Source organism: Onychostruthus taczanowskii, unplaced genomic scaffold (genome assembly GCF_017590055.1).
Source record: "Onychostruthus taczanowskii isolate IOZ18803 unplaced genomic scaffold, ASM1759005v1 scaffold217, whole genome shotgun sequence".
NCBI lineage: Eukaryota > Metazoa > Chordata > Aves > Passeriformes > Passeridae > Onychostruthus > Onychostruthus taczanowskii.
Genome location: NW_024499429.1, coordinates 200,546 through 223,712, shown reverse-complemented (window position 1 = coordinate 223,712; position 23,167 = coordinate 200,546). Strand labels below are relative to the sequence as shown.

The 23,167-nt window shown below is 54.4% G+C and overlaps 2 protein-coding genes across 3 annotated transcripts in view; one reads left to right on the top strand and one right to left on the bottom strand.

The window, feature by feature from the left end:
• Positions 1–558: 558 nt before the first annotated feature.
• STARD7 (StAR related lipid transfer domain containing 7) lies at positions 559–7,424 on the top strand. 2 transcript variants are annotated; one of them, XM_041404653.1, is made up of 8 exons: positions 559–731; positions 971–1,110; positions 2,859–2,908; positions 3,922–4,032; positions 5,238–5,320; positions 5,800–5,899; positions 6,185–6,269; positions 6,987–7,424. In XM_041404653.1, exons 1-8 carry the CDS (start codon positions 664–666, stop codon positions 7,118–7,120), a joined length of 771 nt encoding a protein of 256 aa, XP_041260587.1. In that variant the 5' UTR covers positions 559–663; the 3' UTR covers positions 7,121–7,424. The 2 variants fall into 2 exon arrangements, with proteins under 2 accessions (XP_041260587.1, XP_041260586.1); XM_041404652.1 differs by lacking the exon at positions 2,859–2,908 and adding an exon at positions 2,016–2,065.
• A 499-nt stretch (positions 7,425–7,923) lies between these two features.
• Positions 7,924–23,167, bottom strand: part of SNRNP200 (small nuclear ribonucleoprotein U5 subunit 200) — a 29,874-nt gene continuing 14,630 nt past the window's right edge. Inside the window, exons 22-45 of the mRNA XM_041404616.1 lie at positions 22,270–22,422; positions 21,793–21,873; positions 21,238–21,321; positions 20,887–20,993; positions 20,690–20,808; positions 19,928–20,082; positions 18,853–19,042; positions 17,892–18,065; positions 17,082–17,242; positions 16,272–16,499; positions 15,682–15,873; positions 15,123–15,301; positions 14,442–14,593; positions 14,046–14,154; positions 13,327–13,435; positions 12,893–13,082; positions 12,366–12,530; positions 11,902–12,023; positions 10,994–11,137; positions 10,376–10,552; positions 10,095–10,255; positions 9,310–9,391; positions 8,957–9,049; positions 7,924–8,430 (exon numbers count right to left, since the gene is read on the bottom strand). Of these exons, the coding sequence (XP_041260550.1) occupies positions 8,287–8,430; positions 8,957–9,049; positions 9,310–9,391; positions 10,095–10,255; positions 10,376–10,552; positions 10,994–11,137; positions 11,902–12,023; positions 12,366–12,530; positions 12,893–13,082; positions 13,327–13,435; positions 14,046–14,154; positions 14,442–14,593; positions 15,123–15,301; positions 15,682–15,873; positions 16,272–16,499; positions 17,082–17,242; positions 17,892–18,065; positions 18,853–19,042; positions 19,928–20,082; positions 20,690–20,808; positions 20,887–20,993; positions 21,238–21,321; positions 21,793–21,873; positions 22,270–22,422 (3,471 nt within the window). The 3' untranslated portion in view covers positions 7,924–8,286. The remainder of the gene's footprint in view (positions 8,431–8,956; positions 9,050–9,309; positions 9,392–10,094; positions 10,256–10,375; positions 10,553–10,993; positions 11,138–11,901; positions 12,024–12,365; positions 12,531–12,892; positions 13,083–13,326; positions 13,436–14,045; positions 14,155–14,441; positions 14,594–15,122; positions 15,302–15,681; positions 15,874–16,271; positions 16,500–17,081; positions 17,243–17,891; positions 18,066–18,852; positions 19,043–19,927; positions 20,083–20,689; positions 20,809–20,886; positions 20,994–21,237; positions 21,322–21,792; positions 21,874–22,269; positions 22,423–23,167) is intronic.

Genomic DNA, 23,167 nt, shown 5'->3' with positions numbered 1-23,167 from the left:
GGGGGTCGGGAGTGGGAGGGGGTGGATCCCAAAAATCCCGATGCCCGGGATCCCCCGCTGGGGGCGTGGCCCCGCCCAAGCCCCGCCCCAAACAGCCCCACCCTTCCAAGCCCCGCCCCTTTCCGCCCTTGCCGCGCCCTTTTCCGGTCTCGTGCACTGGTGGGCGCGGCTTCCTCCTCTGCAGCCAATCACCGCGCAGGGCGGCGCTGCACGGACCAATGGGAAGGCCGGAACCGCCCAGACCCCCACAGCGCCCCATAACAACCCCAAAGAGCGCCAAAAACCGCCCAAAACCCCCAAAAACCCTCAAAAATCCCCAAAAATCCCCAAAATCCCCCAAAGAGCCCCAAACCCCCCGCCCCCACGGCTGTTCGGGGGCGTGGCCAGGCTCAAGCCCCGCCCACCGCTTCGCCCCCGTCTCCCGTTCGCCCTCACGCCCCTTTCCGGTATCACGCGCTGGTGGGCGTGGCCTTATCCCTTCTAACCAATCACCGCGCGGGGCGGCGCCGCGCCGACCAATAGGGGCGCGGCGCGGGGCGATGACGCGCTGGAGCGCGACGCGCGGCGCGAGGGACCGGGAGAGGAACCGGGAGCGGCTCCGGGAGCGGCCGCTGGGGAGGATCCCGCGGCCGGTGCGGCCCGGGCGCGCCGCGGGGCACCCTGATGGCCGCGCTCGGTACCGCGGCCTTCGTGTGGGACGGGCAGCGCATCGAGGAGGAGGAGCTGAGGCGGTGAGGGGAGAACGGGGGGAATAACGGGAATGGGGGGAATGGGATACCGGGAATGGTGGGATACTGGGAATACCGGGAATATTGGGAATGGGATACTGGGAATATTGGGAACACCGGGGGTACCGAGAACGGGACATGGGCAACACCGGGAGCACCGGGAGCACCGGGACCGGGACCCGGGGAGCGCTGGGATTACACCCCGGGAATTGGGCTCCCAATCCCGTCAAACCGGATCTCAGGTCGGCGCAGGAGCTGCAGCAGCTGCAGAGCCCCGGGCAGGCCCCGCCGCAGGAGCGCGGCTGGGAGCCGGTGATGGAGCGCGAGCACTTCCGCCTCTGGCGCCGCCCCATCCCGGGCTCCGCGCTCTTCCAGTACCGAGGTGCGCCCCCCGGCTCCCGGAATCCTGAAATCCCAGAATCCTGAAATCCCAGAATCCCGAATTCCCAAAAATCCTGAAATCTCAAATCCCCAAAAATCCTGAAATCCCAAATTCCCCAATTCCCTAAATCCCAAATCCCGAATCCCCAAAAATCCTGAAATCCCAAATCCCCAAAATCCTGAAATCCCAAATTCCCCAAATCCCCAATTCCCAAAAATCCTGAAATCCCAAATCCCCAAAAATCCTGAAATCCCAAATCCCCAAAATCCTGAAATCCCAATTCCTAAAAATCCTGAATTCCCAAATCCCCAACATCCTGAAATCCCAAATTCCCCAAATCCCCAATTCCCAAAAATCCTGAAATCTCAAATTCCCAAAATCCTGAAATCCCAAATTCCCCAAATCCCCAAAAATCCTGAAATCCCCAATTCCCGAAATCCTGAAATCCCAAATTCCTCAATTCCTTCAATCCCGAAATCCCAAATTCCCAATAATCCTGAAATCTCAAATTCCCGATTGGCCAAAAATCCCAAAATCCTGAAATCCCCAATTCCCGAATTCCCTAAATCCCGAAACCCCAAATCCCCAATTCCCAAATTCCCAAAAATCCCAAAATCCTGAAATCCCAAATCCCCAATTCCCAAAAATCCTGAAATCCCAAAATTCTTGAAATCCGAAATTCCCCAATCCCCAATTCCCAAATCCCTGAAATTGCCAAATTCCTGAATTTCCAGAATCCCGAATCCCCAAAATTCCCCAATCCCCAACTTCCCCAAAATCCCTGAAATTCCCAAACTCCGCCCTCTTCCACCACCGAGGTGAGGGATCCTCAAAATTCCAGAATTCCCCAAGTCCCCGGATTTTGGGATTCCCAGGATTTGCTGATTTTTGGGATTTTCCCGCAGTTTTCGGCTCCTACACCGACGTCACTCCCAGGCAATTCTTCAACGTCCAGGTGAGCGGAATTCCCAAAATTCCTGGAAATCCCCAAAAATTCCTTGGGAATTCCTGGAATTCTGGCTGGGTTTTGACTCCAGGGCTGGGAATCTTTGAGAATTCCGGGTGGATCCCAGAAAAACCTGGAAAATTCCCATTTTTGATCCCATCCCAGAAAGTTCCCAATCCCATTTTTCCCAAACATTCCTGGAAATTCTGGATCCGCCCTGAGGGTTTTCTGGGATCGGGGTGGGGGAAGGGATTTTTCCCTGGAATTCCAGGGTTTCCTGGCCTTCCTCATCCCAGTTTTTCCCCATCCCGATTTTCCCAATCCCTGTTTGTCATGATCCTGGTTTTCCCTGGGATTCTGGGTTTTCCTCACCCTGATTTTCTCTGGAATTCCAAGTTTTTCCCAAAATCCTGAAATCCCCAATTCCCTAAATCCCGAAACCCCAAATCCCCAATTCCCAAATTCCCAAAAATCCCAAAATCCTGAAATCCCAAATCCCCAATTCCCAAAAATCCTGAAATCCCAAAATTCTTGAAATCCGAAATTCACCAATCCCCAATTCCCAAATCCCTGAAATTGCCAAATTCCTGAATTTCCAGAATCCCGAATCCCCAAAATTCCCCAATCCCCAACTTCCCCAAAATCCCTGAAATTCCCAAATTCCCCAAATCCCGGCTCCGCCCTCTTCCACCACCGAGGTGAGGGATCCTCAAAATTCCAGAATTCCCCAAGTCCCCGGATTTCGGGATTCCCAGGATTTTGGGATTCCCAGGATTTGCTGATTTTTGGGATTTTCCCGCAGTTTTCGGCTCCTACACCGACGTCACTCCCAGGCAATTCTTCAACGTCCAGGTGAGCAGAATTCCTGAAAATTCCTTGGAAATTCCTGGAAATCCCCAAAAATTCCTTGGGAATTCCTGGAATTCCAGCTGGGTTTTGACTCCAGGGCTGGGAATCTTTGAGAATTCCGGGTGGATCCCAGAAAAACCTGGAAAATTCCCATTTTTGATCCCATCCCAGAAAGTTCCCAATCCCATTTTTCCCAAACATTCCTGGAAATTCTGGATCCGCCCTGAGGGTTTTCTGGGATCGGGGTGGGGGAAGGGATTTTTCCCTGGAATTCCGGGGTTTCCTGGCCTTCCTCATCCCAGTTTTTCCCCATCCCGATTTTCCCAATCCCTGTTTGTCATGATCCTGGTTTTCCCTGGGATTCTGGGTTTTCCTCACCCTGATTTTCTCTGGAATTCCAAGTTTTTCCCTGGCATTCCCATTTTTCTCTGGAATTCCAGGATCTTTCCCCAATCCTATTTTTCCCTGGCATTTTGGGTTTTTCCCCCATCCTGTTTTTCCCTGGAATTCTGGGATTTTCCCTGCAATTCTGGTGTTTATATCCTGATTTTTTTCCCATCATTCTGGGATTTATTCCCAGGTTTTCCCCAGTCCCCTTTTCCTGGGATTTTCCTTGGAATTCTGGTGTTTATATCCTGATTTTTTTCCCATCATTCTGGGATTTATTCCCGGGTTTTCCCCAACCCCTTTTTCCTGGGATTTTCCTTGGAATTCTGGTGTTTATATCCTGATTTTTTCCCCATCATTCTGGGATTTATTCCCGGGTTTTCCCCAGTCCCGTTTTCCTGGGATTTTCCCTGGAATTCCGGGATTTATTCCCGGGTTGTTCCCGTTATCCCGGGTTTATTCCTGGGATTTCCCGCCCGTTTTCCCGGGTTGTTCCCGTTATCCCGGGTTTATTCCTGGGATTTCCCGCCCGTTTTCCCGGGTGGTTCCCGTTATCCCGGGTTTATTCCTGGGATTTCCCGCCCGTTTTCCCGGGTTGTTCCCGTTATCCCGGTGTTGGCCGTTCCCAGCTGGACACCGAGTACCGCAAGCAGTGGGACTCGCTGGTGCTGAAGCTCGACGTGGTGGAGCGCGACCCGGCCACGGGCTCCGAGGTGATCCACTGGGTCACGCAGTTCCCGGTGAGAGAGAGGGGATCTGGGATTGGGATTGGGATTTGGGATCTTGGTTTGGGATTTGGGATCTGGGATTGGGATTTGGGTTCTGGGATTTGGGATCCGAGGTGATCCACTGGGTCACGCAGTTCCCGGTGAGAGAGAGGGGATCTGGGATTGGGATTGGGATTTGGGATCTTGGTTTGGGATTTGGGATCTGGGATTGGGATTTGGGTTCTGGGATTTGGGATCCGAGGTGATCCACTGGGTCACACAGTTCCCGGTGAGAGATTTGGGATCTGGGATTGGGATCTGGGATCTGGGATTGGGATCTGGGATTGGGATCTGGGATTGGGATTGGGATCTGGGATTGGGATCCGAGGTGATCCACTGGGTCACACAGTTCCCGGTGAGAGATTTGGGATCTGGGATTGGGATCTGGGATTGGGATTTGGGATCTGGGATCTGGGATCTGGGATTGGGATCTCGGTCTGGGATTTGGGATCCGAGGGGACTGGGATTGGGATCTCGGTCTGGGATAGAGATTTGGGATCTGGGATTGGGATCTGGGATTGGGATTTGGGATCTGGGATCTGGGATCTGGGATTGGGATCTCGGTCTGGGATTTGGGATCCGAGGGGATCCACTGGGTCGCGCAGTTCCCGGTGAGAGATTTGGGATCTGGGATTGGGATCTGGGATTGGGATTTGGGATCTGGGATCTGAGGGGATCCACTGGGTCGCGCAGTTCCCGGTGAGCCCCTGGGATTCGGGATCTATTTTGGGGTCTGGGATCCAAGTTTGGATCAGGATCAGGATCTGGGGCTGTTCCCTGAGATCCGGGATGCGGCTCAGGGATGGGATTGGGATCCAGATCTGGGATCAGGGATTGGGATCAGGGATGGGATTGGGATCCAGATCTGGGATCAGGGATTGGGATCAGGGATGGGATTGGGATCCAGATCTGGGATCCGGGATGGGGATCAGGGATGGGATTGGGATCCAGATCTGGGATCAGGGATGGGGATCAGGGATGGGATTGGGATCCAGATCTGGGATCAGGGATGGGGATCAGGGGTGGGATTGGGATCCAGATCTGGGATCAGGGATTGGGATCAGGGATGGGATTGGGATCCAGATCTGGGATCAGGGATTGGGATCAGGGGTGGGATTGGGATCCAGATCTGGGATCAGGGATTGGGCCGGGCTCTGACCGCGCTGTTCCCGTTGCAGTACCCGATGTATTCCCGGGATTACGTTTACGTCCGGCGCTACAGCGTCGACAGCGACCGCAACCTCATGGTGCTCGTCTCCCGGTGCGGCATCCGGAAAAACCACGGAACTCCCAGAAAAAATCCCCTGGAATTCCCAAAAAAATCCCCTGGAATTCCCAAAAAAATCCCGCGGAATTCCCAAAAAAATCCCGCGGAATTCCCAAAAAAAATCCCTTCTAGACTTCCCGAAAAATCCCCCATTGAAATCCCAAAAAACCCCTCATGGAATTCCTTCAAATTCCCCCTGGAATTTCCCAAAAAAAAAAAACCTTCATGGAATTCCCAAAAAAACTCTCTGGAATTCCCAAAAACCCCTCAGAATTCTGGGAAAAGCCCATGGAATTCCAGGGGAAAAAAGCCCCATGGAATTCCCAAAAAAATCCCTCCTGGAATTCTGGGAATTCCCACGCCAAAAATCCCAATCATATTTTTGGGGAATTTTTTGGCTTCCCCCCCCCACAGCCTACCCCAAACTTCGGGATGGTCCCGAATTCCCAAAGAATTCCCAAATAATCCCGCAGGGCCGTGGAGCATCCCGGGATTCCTGAGGACCCCGAGCACGTCCGGGTTCGGAGCTACGAATCCCACATGGTGATCCGGCCCCACCGCGGCTTCGACGAGGTGGGGATGCCCAAAAATCCCGGAAAATCCAGGGAAATTCCAGAAAAATGGAAAAATCCAAGAAATTAATGGAAAATCCTGGGATTGTTGTGGGGCTGGTGTCAGTTCTGGGGGTGGGAGTGGGAAAAGGGGGAGGAAAATCCCAAAAATGGGGGGGAAAAGCCCCAAAAATTGGAAAAAAGAAAAAAAAAAAGGGAATTTTGGGGGGAACTTTTGGGAATTTGGGATCTGGGCCAGTTCCTGCCGGGAATTGTTGGGAATTTTGGGGTTTTTGGTGTTTCCCAGAACGGCTTCGATTACCTGCTGACGTACAGCGACAACCCCCAGACCGTGTTCCCACGCTACTGCCTCAGCTGGATGGTGTCCAGCGGTGAGAATTCCCAAAAAAACCCAAATTCCTAAAAATCCCAGGGAAATCCGGGGAAAAAGGAAAGGAAAAAGGGCGAGGAAGAGAAGGAAAAACTGGGGGGAAATCAGGGAGGGGAAAGGGGGAAAAATTGGGGGGAAAAGGAGAAGTTGGGGAAGGAAGGAGGGAAATTGGGAAAGGTGGGAAAATGGTGGGAAAAGGGGTGAAATGGGAAAAGCCAGAAAAAAGATGGAAAAATGGGGTTGGAAAAGGGAAAAATTGGGGAAAAAAATTTAAAAGGGGAAAAAAACGGGGGAAAACTGGGGAAAATTGGGAAAGGGGGTTGGGAATTGTTTCCCACCCTTTGGGGTTGCCAGGAATGCCGGAGTTCCTGGAGAAACTGCACTCAGGGAAAAGGGAAAGTGGGGAGGGAAAAGGGAAAAACTGGGGGGAAAATTGGAAAAGATTGGGGAAAAAGTGGGAGAAATTGGGGAGAAAAGGGAAGAAGAGCAGGAAAAATTGAGGGGAAAATGGGAAAAAATTGGGGGAAAAGGGTAAAAAATTGGGAGAAAATGGAGAAAAAAGTGGAAAAACTGAGGGGGAAAATGGGAAAAAATTGGGGTGATAAAGGGGAAAAATTGGGAGAAAAAATGGAGAAAAAACCAGGAAAAAATGGGGAAAAAACTGGGGGAAAAGGGGGAAGGTCTGGGAGCAGGGTTTGCCAGCGTCTGGGGTCGCCAGGAATGCCGGAGTTCCTGGAGAAACTGCACTCGGCGGCGCTGAAGGCCAAGAAGATGGAGCTGGAGCTGCGCGACTGCCTGAGCCCGGCCAAGGGCCCCGAGCCCCGCGGGGCCGCGCGCCTGGAGTACGCCTGAGCGACGGCGGGAAAACGGCTGGAAAACAACGGGAAAATGGCGGGAAAACATCGGGAAAATGGCGGGAAAAGTTTTGGAAAATGGCAGGAAACAACAAGAAAATGGCGGGGAAACAACGAGAAAATGGCGGGAAAACAACGAGAAAATAGCGGGAAACAACAAGAAAATGGCGGGAAACCAACAAGAAAATGGCGGGAAAACAACAAGAAAATGGCGGGAAACAACGAGAAAATGGCGGGAAAGCAACGAGAAAATGGCGGGAAACCACAAGAAAATGGCGGGAAACCAACGAGAAAATGGCGGGAAACCAATGAGAAAATGGCGGGCAAAGTTTTGGAAAATGGCGGGCAAAGTCCCAGGAAGACTGTGGGGATGGATGGGAAATACCAGCAATAAACTGGGAAAAAACTCTGGGGGGGTGTCCCAGAAGCACTGGAAATAAACTGGGAGAAAAAAAAACCGGGAATTGTCCTGGAAATAACGGGAATAAATTTGGGAGTTGTTCTAAAAGCACCAGGAATTGGTGCGCAAGTCCTGGGAACAAACTGGGAATTGGCCCAAAAAGAAGGGAATAAAGTGGGGAAACACCGGGAATGAGCTGTCCCCAGTGCAGCCGCTGCTCCTGGGGACACTGGGGACCTCCAGGACCTTCCCGTGGCCTCCAGGAATTAGGGAATTTGGGATCCAGGAATTTGGGATCTGGGAGTTTGGGGATCCAGGGGTTTGGGACCCTGGAATTTGGGACTCGGGGATTTGGGGTGGAGGAGTTTTGGGTTCCAGGAATTTGAGATCCAGCACCGAGGCCGAGTCGCATCCCGAAGTTTATTCCAACCTAAAAAAACTCTGTACAAAACATCCGAACCCTAAAACCCAACGGGAACGCGGGAGGGGGATCTGGGGGACCTTACCGGGTTGTTGCTGGGATTCTCTGGGTTTTTCCCGGGATTTTTTTGGATTCTGTGGGATATTTTGGGATTCTCTGAGATTTTTGGGGTTTTACTGGGATATTTTGGGGATCTGAAGGATATTTTGGGGTTCTGAGGGACTTTTTGGGGCTCTCTGGTACATTCTGGGATTTTGCTGGGATTTTTTTAGGATTCTGAGGGTTTTCTCTGGGACATTTGGGATCCTGAGGGATTTTTGGGATCCCCAGGGGGCCGTGGGGCTCAGTCGGAGTCGGAGTCGCTCTCGGCCTCCTTGACGTCCACGCTGAACTTGTACTCCTGGTCGCAGCCCATGTAGGCGTCGCTCATGAAGAACAGCGTGTAGTGCTGCGCGCCCGCCGCCGGCGCCACGAAGTCCAGCTTCACCTGGGGACGTCACCCAGTGTCACCCGGGGTCACCCAGCCCGTGGCACCGTGGTGTGACCTGGCCCAGGGTCACCCAGGTGTCACCCGGGGTCACCCAGCCCGTGGCACCGTGGTGTGACCCAGCCCAGGTGGCACCGTGGTGTGACCCGGCCCAGGGTCACCCAGTGTCACCCAAGGTCACCCAGCCCATGGCACCGTGGTGTGACCCGGCCCAGTGTCACCCAAAGTCACCCAGCCTGTACCACCATGGACTGACCCAGTCCAGCTTCACCCGGGGACGTCACCCAGTGTCACCAGGGACCACCTGGGGTCACCCAACCAGTGGCAGCACGGTGTGACCCAGCCCAGTGTCACCCGGGGTCACTCAGCCCATGGCACCGCGGTGTGACCCAGTGTCACCCAGCACGTGGCAGTTCTGTGTCACCTGGGGTCACCCAGTGTCACCCAGCCTGTGGCACCCCAGTGTCACACAGTGTCACCCCACAGTGTCACCCCCAGTGCCACCCCAGTGTCACCCCAGTGTCACCTTGGCCTTCTGCTGCAGCGTCAGGCGTTTGATGGAGATGAGGCTGTTGGACTTGGAGTCACCGATCACCACCCACCAGCCCTCCTCACGCTTCTGTGGGGACAAAAGGGACATCGGGGACATCAGGGACACTGTCACCTCAGTGCCACCCCCACCCACCAGCCCTCCTCTCGCTTCTGTGGGGACAAAAGGGACATCGGGGACATCAGGGACACTGTCACCTCAGTGCCACCCCCACCCACCAGCCCTCCTCACGCTTCTGTGGGGACGTTGGGGACATCAGGGACATTGGGGACAGTGGGATTAATGGGCTGGATGGGATTGGGATCGATGGGATCCCGACCCCGCGGTACCTGTGGGAACAGGGGGGCGATGACCGGCCCGGTGACCTCCTCCTCACGCTCCAGCTGCACCAGCACCACCACGGGGCCACCGCTGGGGACAACGGGATCAGTGACCCCAAACCCCATCCCAAACCCCAAACCCCGTCCTGATCCCATCCCAAACCCCAAACCCCATCCCAGCCCCACCACGAGCCACCGCTGGGGACAGAGAATGGGATCAGCAACAGCGGGATCACACCATGATCCTGACCCCCATCCCGATCCTGATGACCCCAATGATCCCAATCCCAATCCTGATGATCCCAGTCCTGATCCCAATCCCACACAGACCTGCGGATGCTGTCCCTGTCCCCCGCCTTGTAGGACAGCTCCATGTTGGGGTACCATCCATGGCTGAAGAACCACCTCCATGACCCCATCCCAATGATCTCAATGACCCCAACGACCCCGGTCTCACCTGTGGATCTGTCCCTGTCCCCCACCTTGTAGGACAGCTCCATGTTGGGGCAGCAGTTGCAGAGCCATCCCCAACCCAATGATCCCAATGATCCCAATGAACTCAACGATCTCAATGATCCCAATGACTCCAACGACCCCAATCCCATCCCAACGACCCCACTCCCATCCCAATGACCCCACTCCCATCCCAATGACCCCAATCCCATCCCAACGACCCCACTCCCATCCCAACGACCCCACTCCCATCCCAATGACCCCAATCCCATCCCAACGACCCCAATCCCATCCCAATGACCCAGTCCCCACACCGCTGACCCCGCTGACCCCGGTCTCACCTGCGGATGCTGTCCCTGTCCCCCACCTCGTAGGACAGCTCGATGTTGGGGTAGCGGTTGCAGAAGCGCGCCACGTCGGCGATCTGCGCCTCGGGCAGCTGCAGCAGCGCTGTGCGCTCCTCATCCTCCATCTCCATGATGTCGAACACACTCTCCACGCCCTGCAATGCCCACAGTCGGCCCAAGGTGTCCCCTGGGTGTCCCCAAGGTGCCCCCTGGGTGTTCCCAAGGTGCCCCCTGGGTGTCCCCAAGGTGTCCCCTGGGTGTCCCCGGGGCTGTACCTTGTCCGTGCAGCGTTTGATGTGCTCCGAGGTGAAGTGGGGCAGCTGCTTCAGGTACGAGTCCTTGGACCACATGGCCTGAGTGACCATCTGGGCCAGCTCCATGGCGGCCAGCGCCGGGCTCAGCCACCCATTGCTGGACAGCACGTCCACGCAGGCCTGGATCAGCCGGATGGCCTGGACACACGGACAGGGAGGGACAGGGATGGTCAGTGGCATGGACAGGATAGGGACCCCATGGGATGGACCCAGGCTGGAGCAGCTCCTGCAGAACTGACCCCATTGAAGAGTGACCACATGGAGAACTGACCCCATGGTGGGACCCAGGCTGGAATCCCAGCAGAACTGACCCCATGAGATGGAATTCCTGCAGAACTGACCCTAGGGGATGGAATTCCCGAAGAACTAACCCTAGGGGATGGAATCCCAGCAGAACTGCCCCCATGGGATGGAGCAACCCCCGGAGAACCTCAATATCCCGCCCCGCTTTCCTCGGCCATAAATCCCACCCCAAATCCAGCCCATTTTCCCATGACAGATGGGGGATCCCTCCAGCTCCTCATCCCAAGAACCCTTTGCTGTGTGCCCCGAGCGGGGTTTTGGGGTCTGGGGTCCCACCTTGCTGAGGATCTCCTCGGTGTCAGACTGCAGCTCGGCGCTCAGCTGCATGCGGGACAGGTGGGCCTGGAGCAGCAGGTTGGTCTTGACGTGGGGGTCGTTGAATTTGGGGTTGGTCAGTTTGTGGGGCACCTTCTGGGACAGCTGGGGGTGGAGGAGAAACCCTTTAGTGCCCAACCCCCAAATCGGTGCTGGACCCCAAAAACAGTTTCATCACCGGGGTGGAGGAGGGAGAGAGGTTTGGGATTATGGAATGAACGCAGTTGGGATTGTTGAGTGCTCATCCCATCCCACCCCATCGATCCTACTGATCCTATTCTCAACCCATCACATTGATCCTGTTGATCCCATCCCATTGATCCCATTTATCCCACAGATCCCAGACCTGGAGCAGCAGTTGTCCTCGTGGTGCTGGATGGGGATGTTCCCATGGATCTCATTGATCCCACTGACCCCATTCCATGGATCCCAATGATCCCAATGATCCCGTTGACCCCATCCCAATGATCCCATCCCCATCCCAGACCTGGCGCAGCAGGTTGTCCTCGTGGTGCCAGAGGGGGATGTTCCCCTTGATCCCATCCCACTGACTCCATCCCATGGATCCCAAGGATCCTGTTGGCCCCATCCCAATGATCCCATCCCCATCCCAGACCTGGCGCAGCAGGTTGTCCTCGTGGTGCCAGAGGGGGATGTTCCCCTTGATCCCATCCCACTGACTCCATCCCATGGATCCCAAGGATCCTGTTGGCCCCATCCCAATGATCCCATCCCCATCCCAGACCTGGCGCAGCAGGGTGTCCTCGTGGTGCCGGATGGGGATGTTCCCATGGATCCCACTGACCCTATCCCATGGATCCCAATGATCCCGTTGACCCCATCCCAGTGATCCCATCCCAATCCCAGACCTGGCGCAGCAGGTTGTCCTCGTGGTGCCGGATGGGGATGTTCTCGTACTCGGCGGCGTTGGAGATGATCTCCAGCAGCCCCCGCACCTTGGTCTTGGCGTTGAGGGACATGCTGAACAGTTCTGGAGGAAAACACACAAAAATTGGGAATTTTGGCAGGAAAACCCAAAGCCAGGGATTTTTCTGGAAGGAAAATTAACAAAACAAGGGATTTTTTGGGACAACACAGCAAAACTGGGATTTTTGAGGGGGGGAAACCAAGATTTTTTTTGGGGGAAAACACCAAAACCCATAGATTTTTTTGGTTGAAACCCCCAAACCCATGGGGTTTTTTTTGGTTGAAACCCCTAGACCCATAGATTTTTTTGGCTGAAATCCCGAACCCCATAGATTTTTTGGCATCAAACCCCCCACCCCACGGATTTTTGGGGGGAAAAGAGCCGAATCGCGGGGTTTTGGGGCACCTATGGTGGTGTAGTTGATGTAGTAGTAGGCGGCGATCATGCCCAGGTTGAGGGGTGCCACGTCCATCTCGTCCTCGATGCTGATGCACTTGGACTGCTCCAGGTCGCTGAGGGTCTGCTCCACCAGCTCCGACAGGTGATCCGACAGGTGCCGGTGGGACACGCCTGCGGCGGGACCGGGGGTCACGGGATCATGGGATGGATGGGATTGGGATGGGAATGATGGGATTGAGATGGAACTGGGATGGATGGGGTGGGGTGGGATGCAATGGGATGATGGGATAATGGGATGGGATGATGGGATAATGGGATGGGATGATGGGATAATGGGAGGGGATGGGATGGGAATGATGGGATTGAGATGGAATTGGGATGGATGGGGTGGGGTGGGATGCAATGGGATGATGGGATAATGGGATGGGATGGGATGGGATGGGATGGGATGGGACAGGCTTGCCAGCACCGTTACCACCCCAGGACATTCCCAAGGACCATTCTCCCTGCTGGCACACAGACCCCATTCCCACCTTGCAGGTTGTAGTAGTTGGGGTTCTGGGTCATCCTGCGGTACAGGAAGGTCCAGGTCAGGTAGTCCACGGCGTCCTGCTTGTTCTCGATGGTCTTGGTGACAATCTCGGCGTTGAAGTGGTCGTGCATGCAGTGGTCCAGGTGAGACTCTACTGGCAGCGGCTCGTACAGGAACTTCTTGAAGAAATCCTGCAACAGGACAGGCGGAAGAAGGGAAAGAATTCAAGAATTCATCACAAAAATGGTGTGGGAACACCCAGTGAAGTGCTCTGGGAGGGTTTGGGTTGTCCTCATGGTGATCCCAACCCTGAATGAGGGTTTGGATCCCATCCCATCAATCCTATGCCAACCCTGGTGAGGCTCATCCACCATCTGGAGAAGGCCCACCCTGGCTAGAATCCCAGGAATGTCCCTGGATCCATCCATGCCCCACCTTCTTGGAGCCCTGGCACATGATGACGCAGCGCCCCTCGTCGTCCTGCAGCGGGCGGTTGGCGTGGCCGACCATCTGCAGCACGTCGTAGATGGGGTAATCCACGTACCTGCAGGGCCACGGCGTCAGCAGCGCCCCAGGGATCCCAGCCCCATCCATCCTCTCCCACCTGGCATCCCAATCCCATCCCAATCCCCATCCCAATCCCCAATCCCAATCCCATCCATCCTGTCCCACCTGGGATCCCAGCCCCATCCATCCTGTCCCACCTGGGATCCCAGTCCCATCCATCCTGTCCCACCTGGCATCCCAGCCCCATCCATCCTGTCCCACCTGGGATCCCAGCCCCATCCATCCTGTCCCACCTTGTATCCCAATCCCATCCCAGTCCCCATCCCAATCCCCAATCCCAATCCCACCCATCCCATCCCACCTCAGATCCCAATCCCATCCCAGTCCCCATCCCAACCCCATCCATCCTGTCCCGCCTGGGATCCCAATCCCACCCCACCCCACGCCACCCCACTCAGATCCCAATCCCATCCCAGTCCCCATCCCAATCCCCAATCCCAATCCCACCCATCCCATCCCACCTCAGATCCCAATCCCATCCCAGTCCCCATCCCAATCCCCATTCCCAATCACATCCATCCTATCCCGCCTGAGATATCAATCCCACCCCACCCCATGCCACGCCGAGGGGTCGGGGACGTGCTCACGCGTGGATCTTGCCGTTGTAGTACTGCGTGTCCATGATGATCACCAGGTGGGCCGAGATGTTCATGCCCCAGCAGAGGCTGCGCGAGGCCACCATCACCTGCACGGCTCCTGGGGACAGGGAGGGCACCTGGGGTCAGGGGGGACAGAGATCCCGGGGCTCTGGGCACTCGGAGAGGGGGGTGGGAGGTGGAGATTCATCCAATCCCAACCTCTGTCCCATCCATTCCAATCCCGATTGCAGTCTCTATCCCATCCATCCCATTCCATCCCAACCCCAAAATCAAGCTCATCCCATCCCAATCCCGATCCCAATCCCAATCTCCATTCCATCCCATCCATCCCAACGCCAAGATCAATCCCACCCCATCCCGAAGCCGACCCCGCCGCGCTCTGACCGGAGCTGAAGAGCTGCTCCACCACGCGCCGCTCCATGGCCGTGAGCCCCTCGTGCAGGTACCCCACGCCGTTCACCAGCGTCTCCTTCAGCGTGGGGTCGCTCAGCTTCTCCAGGTACGGCACCAGGTCCTTCTCGGCGCAGTGCAGGAACCTGGCAGGGTATCCAGGAATTGGTCAGCGTGGGAAAGGCCTTTGGCATCACCCATCCCATCCCATCCCATCCCAACCCATCCCATCCCATTCCATCCCATCCCATCCCAACCCATCCCATCCCATTCCATCCCATCCCATCCCAACCCATCCCATCCCATTCCATCCCATCCCATCCTATCCCGTCCCAATCCCAATCCCACCCCATGATCCTTCTCTTCTCCAGGCCAAGTCCCCCCAGCTCCCTCAGGAATTCCTCATCTCCACCTCCAACCCTACAAACCAACCCTGGACATTCTCCAACCCCACAGCCCATCCCGTGGTGTCCCCAGGTGTCCCATTTTCCAGCCTCCTCAGGAATTCCCCAATCCTGGACCTTCTCCAGCGCTATATCCCATCCTGTGGTGTTCCCAGGTGTCCCTGGGTGGCTCTGTGGTGTCCCCTTTCCTCCTCAGGAATTCCCCATCTCTGGACATTCTCCAAGCCCACAGCCCATCCCGTGGTGTCCCCAGGTGTCCCCCAGGTGCCACCTGTGGCGCTGGACGTCAGAGGCGCAGGTGGTCAGGATGTTGATGGCCGTGAGCCGGGTCTGTTTGCGGGAGGGGACGAAGACCAGGACGGGCTTTTTGGGCGAGTGCTTCATCACGGCGTGGTACACGGGCTTGGCCATGGACAGCAGCCGCGTCTGCGTGTGGCTGATGTTGAAACCCTGCCAAAAACCCCAAATCCAGATGGATCCCAAAGGAATCCCTGCCAAACTGGTGGGAAATCCTGGAAAATTCGCTTAATTCTGGCATGGAAATGATTGATCCTTGGATTGGTGATCAATGGCCAAATTCAATCTCAATGCCAATGGATCATGACCAAGAATTACCAGCGATCCCAATGGATCACGGCCAAGGATAACCAATGATCTAAAGGGATTATGGCCAAGGATTCCCAATGATTCCAAGAGATCATGGCCAAGAATGGCCAACAATCCCAAAGGATCATGGCCAACAATTACCAACAACCCCAATGGATTATGGCCAAGGATTCCCAACGCTCCCAAGGGATTTTTCCAAGAATCCCGGCCGCTCCTGTCCCCACCTGGATGTGCAGCTCCAGGGGCACGGGGCGCACGTTGGGGTGGAAGTTGAAGGTGGCAGTGGCGCTGCAGCCCAGCCAGTGTGCCACGTCCTTGGCGTTGGACAGCGACGAGCTCAGCGCCACGATGCGGATCGGCCGCTCGATCTGCGACGAGATGTAGCGCATGCGCGAGCAGATCACCTCCAGCACGGGCTGCGGGGGAAAACGGGATCAGGAATGGGATCAGGATGAGGTCCAGCCAGGAGAACCCATGGAAACCCCTCCTGAGCTTCCTGAGAGATAAGGATGGGGCAGGAGCAGGAGTGGGATCAGGAGACAGATCAGGACCTGGATCAGGATCAGGAATAGGATCAAGAGCAGGATTGGGATCAAGAGCGGGATCAGGAACAGGATCAGAAATAGGATCAGGAGCGGGATCAAGACTCTTCCTGGAGATCCATCCAGGACACCCCATGGAAACCCCTTCTGACCCTCCCATCCCATCGGATCAATTCCCACCAGGAAAACCTGCTCCAAAACAAGTCAAAATCCCACTGGGAACCTCCCATTCCAGGCTGGACCCATCCCCAGCCCATTCCCAGGACTCTCACCCCGTTCTCGCCCCCGATCAGGTGCACTTCATCCACGATGAACAGGTTGACGTTCTGGACGTTCTTGCGCTGCTTCCAGCGGCGGGAGAGGATATCCCACTTTTCCGGGGTGCTGATGATGATGTTCCCTTTTCCCAGCAGCTTCAGGTCCGTGCTGGTCTCCCCCGTGAGCAGCACCACCTTCTTGTTGAGGCGCTCCTGGAATTTCTCGTACCAATCCATGAAAACCTGGGAAACAGGGACTGGCCTTGAATCCAGGAGGTTCCAGACGGATTTATCCGGAATTCACAGAGGAGAGGTGGTGTTATCCCCAAAAATGGGGGTGATTCCCACCATATTCCTCTCAAATTGAGGAAACTCCTACCAAACTGGGGTGATTCCCAGCAAGTTCCCTTCAAAATGGAGCAATTCCCACCAAATTTCTCAAGAATTCACACAGGAGTGGTGTTGCTCCCCTCAAACTGGGGCAATTCCTGCCCAATCCCTCTCAAACTGGGGACATTTCTACCAAATTCCCCTCAAAGTGGGGCAATTCCCTCTAAATTCCTCTCAAACTCGGGCAATTCCTGCCAAATTCCTGGGCAACTCCCAGCAGACCAGTCTCATCCCAAAACTGGGGCAATTCCCACCAAATTCCCATCAATATGGGGCAATTCCCTCCAAACTCCCCCGGAACTGAAGCAATTCCCACCAAACCCCGCCGTGTAACCCACCCCCAGAAGCAGCAGGACGCGCAAACCCCGAGTGGATCCCGAAGAAGCGAGGGGTGAAGGTGGGAATTCCCAGCTCCAGGGAATTCCTGGGGTTCACCTGCTCGGCCAGGGCCTCCATGGGGGTGATGTAGACGCAGCGGCCCTCGGAGTTCTGCAGGAGCATGCGCAGGATGGCGAATTCGGCGCAGATGGTTTTGCCGCTGCCCGTGGGCGCGCCCACGAAGACATTGTCGTCGCTGTTGTACACCGTGTTGAACACTGGGCAGTCGGGGGGGAATTCCCGTGGGTTTAGGGGGAAAAAATTTGGGAATGGGGTGAGGATTCAGTCTGAGGGAGAGGAGCTCTGGGAAGTATCTTTAGGGATAAACCGCGGATCCCAAAATTTTGGGAGAGGGGATAATCTACAGATCCCAAGATGGTGGGAGAGGGGATAAACCATGGATCCCAAAAGTCTGGGACTGGATAAACCACAGATGCCAAAACTCTGGGAGAGGGGATAAACCATGGATCCCAAAAGTCTGGGACTGGATAAACCACAGACCCCAAAACTCTGGGAGAGGGAATAAACCACAGATCCCAAAGCCCTGGGAGAGGGGATAAACCACGGATCCCAAACCTCTGGGAGAGGGGATAAACCATGGATCCCAAAATTCTGGAAACACAGGATTAACTACAGATCCCAAAACTGGGAATAATGAATAATCCATGGATCCCAAAACTCTGGGAGAGATGAAATCCAGGTGGAATAAGCAGAAGGACCAACCACAACCTCCAGAACCTGCTGAACCCATCAAAAACCCCACCAACAAACTCCCAAACCACCCCGCGACTCCCCAACTCCCCAAAATTCCTGCCAAACCACCAAATCCTGGGAAATCCCGGTGGGATGAGGAGCTGGAAGTCCCACCTTGAGTCTGGATGGGGTTGAAGAAGGGGAACTTGTCCTGGTAGAGGCTCTCGAAGGCGCTGTTCCGCAGCGCCGACACCGGCAGCGGCTGCAGGTCCAGCAGCTCCGTGGGCGGCGGGTATTTTTCAGGAAGGATCAGGTGCCGGAAAGAAACGGGAAGCTGGGTCTCACAGGCTGGAGGATGGAAAGAATTCCTGGAATTTTCCAGGTGGGTGGACCCAGGGGGACTGGATCTGCCATGGGGGTGAGGTTGTGGGGTTGGAAGGAGGGGAAGGGGAGGAGAGATGGATTGTGGAGGATTGGGAGAGGGGATAAAAAACAGATTCCAAAGGTTTGGGAGAGGGGATAAACCCAGAATCCCAAAGGTTTGGGAACAGGGGAAAAAACAGATTCCAGTGGTTTGGGAATAGGGATAAATCTGGAATTCCAAAGGTTTTGGAAAAGGGATAAACCCAGAATCCCAAATGTTTGGGAATAGGGATAAAAAACAGATTCCAAATGTTTGGGAATAGGGATAAAAAAACCTGGAAAAAACCAGGAATAAACCCCAATAAAGGAGCACTCATGAAGCAATAAAACCTGGAATAACCCCAATAAAAACTAACAATAAACCCCAGGAAAAACCAGTAGTAAAACAAGGAATAAACTCCAGGAAAAACCAGGAATAAATCCCAGGAAAGAACAGAAATAAAACCAGGAAAAAACAAGAATAAAAGCAGAAAAAAACAGGAATAAACCCCAATAAAGGAGCACTCATGAAGCAATAAAACCTGGAATAACCCCAATAAAAACTAGCAATAAACCCCAGGGAAAATCAGCAATAAAACAAGGAACAAACCCCAGGAAAAACCAGGAATAAATTCCAGGAAAGAACAGAAATAAAACCAGAAAAAAAACAGGAATAAAAGCAGAAAAAAACAGGAATAAAAGCAGGAATAAACCCAGGAAAAGGGGCACTCACAGAGCCAGCGGTCGGACACCACCCGGATGAAATACTGGGGGGGCAGGGGCTCAAAGACGGGCACAAAAAATGTCACCAGGTGCTCATCCTGGGCATATTTGGCCTTGAGCAGGAAATATTCGTGGTGCAGGATCACCTCGCTGTCCACATCCTCCACCAGGATCCAGAAGGCCTCAGAGGAGCCATGAACCTGGAAAAAAAAAGGGGAAATTCTCAATTCCCTGTCCCAGCCCCCACAATTCCAAGTGTTCAGGCATCAAAATGGCTTCTTCTCATCCCAGGACTGTGTTTTGCCTCGTGGTTTATAAAACCAAACCCCAGATTTTCTGGTCTTACACAATCAGGGCATTTCCACTGATGATTTTCACAATCCTGCCCCATAAATCCCATTTTTCCCCCCAGTAAAGGCATTTTCCTCTCAGGATTTCTACATCCCACCCCCAGAATTCCCCCTTTTCCCCTCACAACTTCCACAATGCAGCCCCAAAATTCCCCCTTTTCCCCTCATGATTTTCACAATCCAGCCTCAAAATTCCCCCTTTCTGCCCCAATCTGGGCATTTTCCCCTCATAATTTCCACGTCCCAACCCCTTCAAATCTCATTTTTCACCCCAAACAGGGCACTTTCCCCTCAGGATTTCCACACCCCAGGCCAGGAATTCCCCATTTCCCCTCAGATTTTCCCTCACATTTTCCACTCCCACACCCTAAAATCCCCCATTTTCCCTCACAACTTCACCCCCACACCCCAAAATCCCCCGTTTTCCCTCACATTTTCCACCCCTATACCCCAAAATCCCCCATTTTCCCTCACATTTCCCCTCACATTTTCCACTCCCATACCCCAAAATCCCCCGTTTTCCCTCACATTTTCCACCCCTATACCCCAAAATCCCCCATTTTCCCTCCCATTTCCCCTCCCAATTTCCCCCCCCCACCCCAAACCCCCCCATTTCCCCTTACATTTCCCCTCACAATTTCCACCCTCCCACCCCAAACCCCACCATTTCCCCTCACAATTCCCATCCCCAGCCCCGTAACCCCCCTTTCCCACCCCGAACCCCGACTTTCCCACCTTCTCGTCCCACTGGAAGTCGGGCGCGATGGTGAGCTCCACCTTGAGCGTGGAGCGCGTGATGGGCTGCAGGTGCACGGACAGCTCCAGCTTCGGGAACAGGTGCACGTATTTATGGATGGTTTTCCCCATTTTCGGCATCCGGATCAGCTCTCCTGTGAGGGGTGGTGGAAAAAAATAAGGGATGGGGTCAGGGTGGATGCCAAAAGGAGCGGGATTCGGAGGGTGAAGCCTCTGCTCCAGACACTCGGAAATTTCTGGAGGAATTACCCCGTTTTTGAAGAGAAACCCCCCCATTTCTGAGTGAAATTTCCCAATTTCTGAGGGGAAATTCCCCAGTTTCTAAGGGAAAATCCTGGAGAAATTCCCCACCCTCAAAACAAAGAATTTTTTTTTTTCAAAATCCCATCTAAACCAGGATTTTTGGGATTTTAACCCGGATTTGGGGGATTTTCACATGTCACCATCCCAAACTCCTCCCCAGCCCAGATTTAGGGGATTTTAGTTCACATTTGGGGGATTTTAGCCCAGATTTGGGGGATTTTCCCATGCCAGAATCCCAAATCCCTCCCCATCCTGGATTTAGGGGATTTTAGCCTGAATTCAGGGGATTTTAGCCTAGATTTAGGGGATTCTAGCCAAATTTGGGAGATTTAACCTAAATTCAGGGGATTTTAGCCCAGATTCCAGGGATTCTCCTGTGCTGCGATCCCAAACCCCTCCCCATCCCAGATTTTGGGTGATTTCCCCCCGTTTCAGCACCGATCTCGTTGTGGTTGAGGTCGTAGAGGCGCTCGAAGGGGAAATTCTTCTTCTCGATCTTCTTCACCACCTCCTCGGGCAGCTTCTTGAACTGGCGCAGGGGACACATGGACTGCCACCTGTGGGGACAACCCAGGGGCTCAGGGGACACCGGGAACTGCAGGAATTTTGGGGAATTCTGTGGGATCAGGACTCACATGCGCTTGTCGATCATCTTGCAGAGGTTGAGGGTCTTGTCGGTGAGCTGGGCCCAGCCGCGGTTCAGGACGATCTCAAAGATGGCTCTCATCAGCCTCCCGGCCGACTGCGGGACAGGGAAAGGTTCTGGGGCCACATCCTGGACATTCCCAAATTCCCACCCCACCCCGTGTGCCAGCCTGCAGGGGGTTTGGGGTGGGAATGACCCAAAATCCCAACTGGTGTCACCACAACTGGTGCCATCACACAGCGTTGGCCTTGGACACTTCCAGGGGTCCCAGCTGCTCTGGGAATTCCATCCCAGCCCCTCACCAATCCCACTGGGAATTCCGAGGGAATTCCCGGCTCACCTGGGTGACGTAGACCATGTCGGCCATGAGGGCGAACCCCTCCAGCTTCAGCTGCGAGATGAAGGCCTGGAGCAGGACGTTGATCTGGGAATAGTGATGGAAAAGCTCTCAGGGAATATCCCAGGAAAGCTGCTTTGCCTGGAGTTTCATTTCCAAGGAAATCTCCTTTTCCTGTTCCCAAATTTCCCAAAAAAGCTACTTTTCCTGTTTTCCAAATTTCCCATGAAAGCTGTTTTTCCTCATTACTAATTCCCAAGGAAACCTCCTTTTCCTCATACAAAATTCCCAAGGAAACCTCTTTTTCCTGTTTCCAAATTTCCAAGGAAATCTGCTTTTTCTGGTTCCTCATTCCCAAGGAAATTTCCTTTTCCTGGTCCCAAGTATCCCAAGAAATCTCTTTTTCCTGGCATCTAATTCCCTTCTCCCACCTCCTTTTCCATCCTCCCCACAATCCCACGGATCTCCTGGATCTCTCTATCCTTCCCAGCCCCATCCAGGACACCCCAGAGAGGGAAGGGAGCAGAATTCCCACTGGGAATTCCCACCAGAGCTCACCTTGGCACTGGGCTCTTCGATGCTCTCCTTCACCGGGATAGGGACTCGCTCCAGAAGCTTCTGCAGCTCCAGCTTCTCCTCCTGGGGGAAAACAGGGATGGATGGTGGGTGTTGTTGGGCGATGGCTGTTGGGTGCTGTTGGGTGCTGTGTGTTTGATGTTGGGTATTGAGTGTTGGGTGTTGTTGGGTGATGGCTGTTGGGGGCTGTTGAGTGTTGTTGGGTGACGGGTGTTTGATGTTGGGTATTGAGTGTTGGGTGTTGTTGGGTCATGGTTGTTGGGTGCCGTTGAGTGTTGTTGGGTGCTGTGTGTTTGATGTTGGGTATTGAGTGTTGGGTGTTGTTGGGCGATGGTTGTTGAATGATGGTTGATTGGTGATGGCTGTTTTTGGGTGATGGCTGTTGGGGGTGGTTGAGTGTTGATTGACAGCTGTTGGGTGATGGCGCTGTTGGGTGTTGGGTGTTGCCCGTTCCCGCACCTCGCGCACGGTGATGTTGCGGAACTCCGAGGACAGGGAGAAGACGCGGAAGAGCTCGATCTCGCTCAGGGTGGGTTTCAGCAGCTGGTTGTACGTCTGCACCGTCTCGTTGGTGATGTAGTAATGGCTAGCGATGCGGCCCAGCTCCGTCACCTGCAGGGACAGCCGGGAAAACGGCAGGAACAGTCAGGATGAATCACGGGAACAGTCAGGATAAACTACGGGAACAGTCAGGATAAACCACGGGAACAGTCAGGATAAACCTCGGGAACGGTCGGGAGAAACCATGGGAATGACTGGGAGAACAGCCAGAACAATTGGGATGAACCACAGGAATGGCTGGGATAAACCACAGGAATGGCCGGGAATAAACCACGGGAATGGCTGGGAGAACAGCCAGAACAATTGGGATGAACCACAGGAATGGCTGGGATAAACCACAGGAATGGCTGGGAATAAACCATGGGAATGGCTGAGAGAACAGCCAGAACAATTGGGATGAACCACGGGAATGGCCGGGGATAAACCACGGGAATGACCAGGAATAAACCATGGGAATGGCTGGGAATAAATCACAGGAATGGCCAGGAGAACAGCAACAATGATTGGGAGGAGCCATGGGACACGGGAATGGCTGGGAGAACAGCCAGAACAATTGGGAGGAACCACAGGAATGGCTGGGATAAACCACAGGAATGGCCGGGAATAAACCATGGGAATGGCCGGGAATAAACCACAGGAATGGCCAGGAGAACAGCCAGAATGATCGGGAGGAACCACAGGCATAGTGAGGAGAAAAATGGCCAGGAAAACAATGGGAATGGCCAGGATAAACCCACAGGAACCTCCCACCTAAACATCCCCATATTTTTTTCCCCTCCCACCTAAAAATCCCCAT

Coding starts and splice junctions, on each gene's coding strand:
- STARD7 (XM_041404653.1), top strand. CDS start 664: ATGGCCGCGCTCGGTACCGCGGCCTTCGTGTGGGACGGGCAGCGCATC. Junction 2,909..3,921: donor GGCAATTCTTCAACGTCCAG/GTGAGCAGAATT, acceptor GGCCGTTCCCAG/CTGGACACCGAGTACCGCAA. Junction 4,033..5,237: donor ACTGGGTCACGCAGTTCCCG/GTGAGAGAGAGG, acceptor TTCCCGTTGCAG/TACCCGATGTATTCCCGGGA.